Source organism: Hermetia illucens, chromosome 5 (assembly GCF_905115235.1).
Source record: "Hermetia illucens chromosome 5, iHerIll2.2.curated.20191125, whole genome shotgun sequence".
In the NCBI taxonomy this organism is placed as follows: domain Eukaryota; kingdom Metazoa; phylum Arthropoda; class Insecta; order Diptera; family Stratiomyidae; genus Hermetia; species Hermetia illucens.
In genome coordinates this window covers 64037810-64042568 of record NC_051853.1, presented here as the reverse complement: position 1 = coordinate 64042568, position 4759 = coordinate 64037810, and the positions used below count along the sequence as shown (strand labels likewise).

The window sequence follows — 4759 nt, the reverse complement described above, 5'->3', positions numbered from 1 at the left end:
ATTGAATGGTTTATGTATCGGAAGTACATCTTTCCGACAAAGTGTATCATGATGGCCTCATCTACCAAATCAAACAAATAATACGGAAATACGAATAATGGGAAATTAATACGAAATATGGGAATTCTACTATATTAGAAGCGAATAACATTTCAAGTCGTCCTAGGAAAGCTACAGAGATTATACTCCAATCGTTTTTCTAATTTTGCTGTCCAGCGCTTCAGCAGTGCCCGATGCAAAAAAAACAAAACTTACGATATAAAATATTAGTTAAACTACCTATCTGTAAGCATAAAACAAAAGAAACTTCAGCTACTTTAAACTGCATATAACATATTGCACTGACTTCATTTTAGACGAAATTTTGTTATCAACAGTTTGGCATACAGCATATTCGAAAATACAATCCATGCTTTCAAATAACATAGTTTGGAGGGACGAACATTTGTCATTCTTCCAGTACCTGTAGAAAATCCGCAGTTTTCCTAAATATTCACAAACAGAAGGTCTGCCGCGTTCAACATAGTTAATAAGCATCTGTGTAAAACTGGGCGTGCATCGGCTTAATTGGTTTTTTTTCTAAATTTTGATATCGCGCATCAAAAAAGGACGTTTTAAGAAAAAGGCGTTTATAGTTTTTAAAATTTCATTGAAATTACATAAATTCAAAAAATGTTTAACTGTCTAAATTAAATGCGCTTTCACCCGTACTCACGCCCATGACCTCCACAATTCTTAGAAGAGGAAGGTGGTCTTCATTGTACATACAAATTGCTAGGATCTCGGCATTTTCCATGATTTTCAAACCATTTAACGGGTGCTATACATCATTCATAATTCATAATTGATTCATTGTTATTTTGAGTGCTAGAGCTCAAATCTCTTTTTAAAAATTCTTTATCAGTAATATCGTCATAAATGGGTTTTAACACCGCAATGTCGGTGGTTCTGAGTGTTGGCTGACTATAAAAGACAATGAACCGCATCTTGTGGTAATGGAGATGAAGATGTTGCGTTGGACAGGTGGCGTGACCCGGCTTGACCGCATCCGAAATGAGAATATCTGCGATCGAAAAGGGGATACACCGATCGTAGAAAAATTGTGGAACAGGCGTTTTCGATGGTCATGTAATTCATGCTAACGAGAATTCACTTGCCAAGATCGATCTGAATATCGAAGTCGATGGTAAGCGGCCAAAAGGCCGGCCATATGGATGGTGATTTGAAGGCCTCACGTTTATATCCAGATCAGGCCTTAGATTAAATAAAATAGCGCAACTGATCACTATCAGCCGACCCCGCTTGTGAACGGGACAAAAGCTAAGGAGGATGCCCTCTAGCAACCTCTTCACGATCGATGCAAAGCTTTATTGGTAATAAATGCCTTCATTTCAGAAGAAACGCTGATCCCGTACATCTTCTTCATTACCGCTTTAGTAGATTTAAAAGCGCACGATACTCGTTACAAGCATGCTTCAAACTGAAATTACGATGTCGATTTATATAAGAACTCCCCAGGCCGAGCGTTCAATATTCAAATAAAAAAAACCCAATTTTTTTCGCTATTTATTACTAGGCAGTTCCTTAAAATTCAACGTAATCCTAAAATTCAACTAATATTTTCCTCGAAATTTATGCCAATAATAAGCTATCGGCAAGAAGTTATCACGTTGCTGTAAGCTTTTGTCTGAAAGCCGGAACTGAGCTTGTCTCAGGCGGTCTAAATAACGATCAACTGCCACCGCTGGCAGAAATACTGGCAACACGTCTCTGGACACGTGTTTTGATAAGTTTCTTGCCTGAAAGTCATAAATAAAATAAGGTGGGTTGTCTCCTACAAAGACTGCAGCGAACACTTACTTTGGCCAAATGTTGATGAGCCACCGTAGCCACTTCAAATACAGATTCTTCGACTCCTTTATCGTGAGGCTGATCTCGAATTATCCTTTCCTGGCTGACACCATGTTTTATCAGCACCTCCTGTGGAATATTCACGGGTGCATTTCGACTCTGACGTGGTATAGCTCGCAATAAATTCGCAATCCCCTGCGCTTTCCCTAAATGTGAAATGGCGTGATCCAGATTCATGTCCTTCTTGCCGAAAATTTCGAGGAGAATGTAATAAACGGATGAAGTGGACTGCTCCGCATAGTCTTCCATTTCCTTCATTGTTAAGAACGACTGATTCGGTGGCCGATCCCGCGATGCTACCAAACGTTTCAGGTAGACTTTGTTGAGTTTGCGTTTGTCTATCACCTGGAGAAAAAGTTGTTGAGGAGCGATCAATATCACTTTACATGGCCACTTACATTTTTGACTTCTTTGAGTACTGGATGGTCTAGAACATACGCCTTCTGCGGGTTGTAGCAGTCATCGATTGAATCTTTCCAAAACTGCAGCCTCATCCTTCCGGCAATATCTTCTGTAACCTTTCTCCAAGTAAGTAAAACTTTGTTTGCGTTTGATAATCACCTTACCATAGAAGCAATCCTCGCAACCTCCACGTTCAAAGCCCGTATTGCGAAAGCATATCGGCGTTGTTCGCCGCTGAGCAGCAAAGTGCATAGGAAGTTCTCATAGTCGTATTGCCTGGAAGGAAAGGATCACTGAAAAACTGGTTAACCTACATTCACGGGAGCCCTACTGTACTACGTTGACACAATACTGCGGACCCAATAATCCTTTCTGTGGACTTTTCGCTGCCCCACTAACGTGACTGGATAAATGGAAATGAGCTGCATCACCACACTTTCCCAATATCTTTCTCATTCGCATCATGCTGAGCGAACTGAAAATACCCCGGCCACAAACTCGAAACTCGGCCTTATCAGCTGATTGTCAGTATGTGGGACGATTTTAGAATGCTACCGTGTTGAATATGTTCGGTTACATTCCACCGTGGTGAATTATTCCCAATTGGTATTTTTAGCTTGTAACGTTCAAGGGGATCCACCCGATACTTCAATATACTATCGAAAAGTTAAAGAAAGGTTTGAAAAATGGAAAAAGCAAAGAGAAAACTTTCTCAATGAATTCTAATAGAAGTCTGGGAAAATTAGCGAATTTCTTGACTACAGCTATGACACTGCGAACCATTTGAAATCTACCGGCTAAAAGTTTGAGACTGTTAATGAAAAACTTATGTTATCTATCAATATTCAAAAACTATTGATTATAAGAAAAGAAGCTCCACATATGTATGTTCTATTGTTTATAAAGTGTGTGTAAAAATCATTCTTTTGTTTATTTATCAAAGAAATGTACAATAAACGAGCTTTGCTTCAAAACTTCACCGGCTACCGAAAGAGTTAGTCATTTAGTCGGGTGTTAAATTTTGTTTTTATTTTACACTCACTTGAATTTGTTATTGTTTTAGCCTCGCAGAACAATTGTTATCACGTGTTTGTCAAGTGATTCCCAAATAATTCTGAATTTGTGGTGCCTACAGTAAAAACGTCCCAAAAACGGGGAGACAGTACTGGCATACGAACTGCTACAATTGTTATATGTAGGGTCCCCCGTTTATAATGGTACACATTTTAATGGTGGAAAGTTGGCCTATAGAATAGGCACTCTACTGTTACAGAGTTGTAGGTTTTTTCGTGAATAGTGTGAAAAAGCTTGCCCTTCCCAAAAAAGCACAATTTCCCCATAAACTTTTCATAAATATGCACATTTCGGTAACTACATGACGCCATCATCAGGGGGCTAAGGAGGTAAAAGTACCGGGATGTTGTTCCATTTATCCCTATACCTAATTCGTGTTTACGTGGATTTCCTGAGTTCTCTATCTATGAAGAAACTTTCGTAAGGGTTAAGCTTTGCCTGCTTGACCTCTGTCAGTATTTCCACCTGGTTCATTACATGCCCTTTTTCTATTATATGTTTCACCACGGATGATCTTATGTGTTGCCTATTCTCACTTTTGGCTAATTCTGCCTCCTTTCGGTGTTCTCTGACTCGGCCATAAACCCGCATTTTTGTCTGGCCAATGTACGTTTTGGGACAATTATTGCCCGTCACCCTGATAATGAGGGCCTGCAGAGCTTCCATGTCCAAGAGGGCATCGAGACGCGGCAAACCTCCTATGTATTGGTGGACAGTGGAAATGGCAGAGCTCCAGAAGGAGTATCACAGGCTCCGCCGTTTAACACAACGTAAGCAATAGCAAAGCTCGCAATAATAAGCAAGAGCAAAGCTCGCTGCTGGCAAGATCTCGTCGACGAGGTGAAGGGGGACCCGTCGGGATTCGGTTACAAAGTGGTAACCCGAAAAATCAGGGCTCTGCGGAAACCCTGCTCACTTAAGGCCGAGCAGATGGATCGCATTGTAAGGGTACTATTCGCTGCGCACCCCGTATGGGATGATGACGTCGGCGCGGAGAGCACAGAGGACTGTCCACTTTTCTCTATAAAAGAGTTGGAACAGGTAGTCCTCTCTATGAAAAGTAAGAAGGCGCCAGGACCCGATGGTATTCCAGCAGAGGTATATAAACTGGTATTCCAACAGCTGCCAGACCTATTGCTCGCACATTCAACGCTTGAAAGAGGACACTTTCCCTGGTCGTTGGAAGATGGCGAGATTTGCACTGATCGACAAAGGGAAAGGCCACCCTGAGTTGCCGTCCTCATATCGCCTACTATGTATGCTTGACACTGCTGGAAAAGTGTTCGAAAAGCTCATCACAAGTAGACTCGCTGAAGCGATACGCGCTGCCGGAGATTTATCTCCCCGGCAGTTTGGTTTTAGAACAGGGAGA

At 41.2% G+C, this 4759-nt stretch overlaps 1 protein-coding gene across 2 annotated transcripts; it reads right to left on the bottom strand.

Moving 5' to 3' along the window:
- Positions 1-1553: 1553 nt before the first annotated feature.
- LOC119657141 (NADH dehydrogenase (ubiquinone) complex I, assembly factor 6 homolog) lies at positions 1554-2835 on the bottom strand. 2 transcript variants are annotated; one of them, XM_038063913.1, is made up of 5 exons: positions 2645-2835; positions 2478-2589; positions 2310-2429; positions 1861-2256; positions 1554-1799 (listed from the first exon to the last, which is right to left on the bottom strand). In XM_038063913.1, exons 1-5 carry the CDS (start codon positions 2776-2778, stop codon positions 1614-1616), a joined length of 948 nt encoding a protein of 315 aa, XP_037919841.1. In that variant the 5' UTR covers positions 2779-2835; the 3' UTR covers positions 1554-1613. The 2 variants fall into 2 exon arrangements, with proteins under 2 accessions (XP_037919841.1, XP_037919842.1); XM_038063914.1 differs by having other exon boundaries at positions 2310-2422; positions 2645-2784.
- Positions 2836-4759: the final 1924 nt, after the last annotated feature.

What these genes read in the sequence shown, in the direction of transcription:
- LOC119657141 (XM_038063913.1), bottom strand. Translation starts at nt 2,778, where the DNA reads ATGATGCGAATGAGAAAGATATTGGGAAAGTGTGGTGATGCAGCTCAT. An exon ending in TATTGTGTCAACGTAGTACA is followed by an intron (nt 2,590 to 2,644) that starts GTAGGGCTCCCG and finishes CTTTCCTTCCAG; the next exon opens with GCAATACGACTATGAGAACT. An exon ending in TTGCGAGGATTGCTTCTATG is followed by an intron (nt 2,430 to 2,477) that starts GTAAGGTGATTA and finishes ACTTGGAGAAAG; the next exon opens with GTTACAGAAGATATTGCCGG.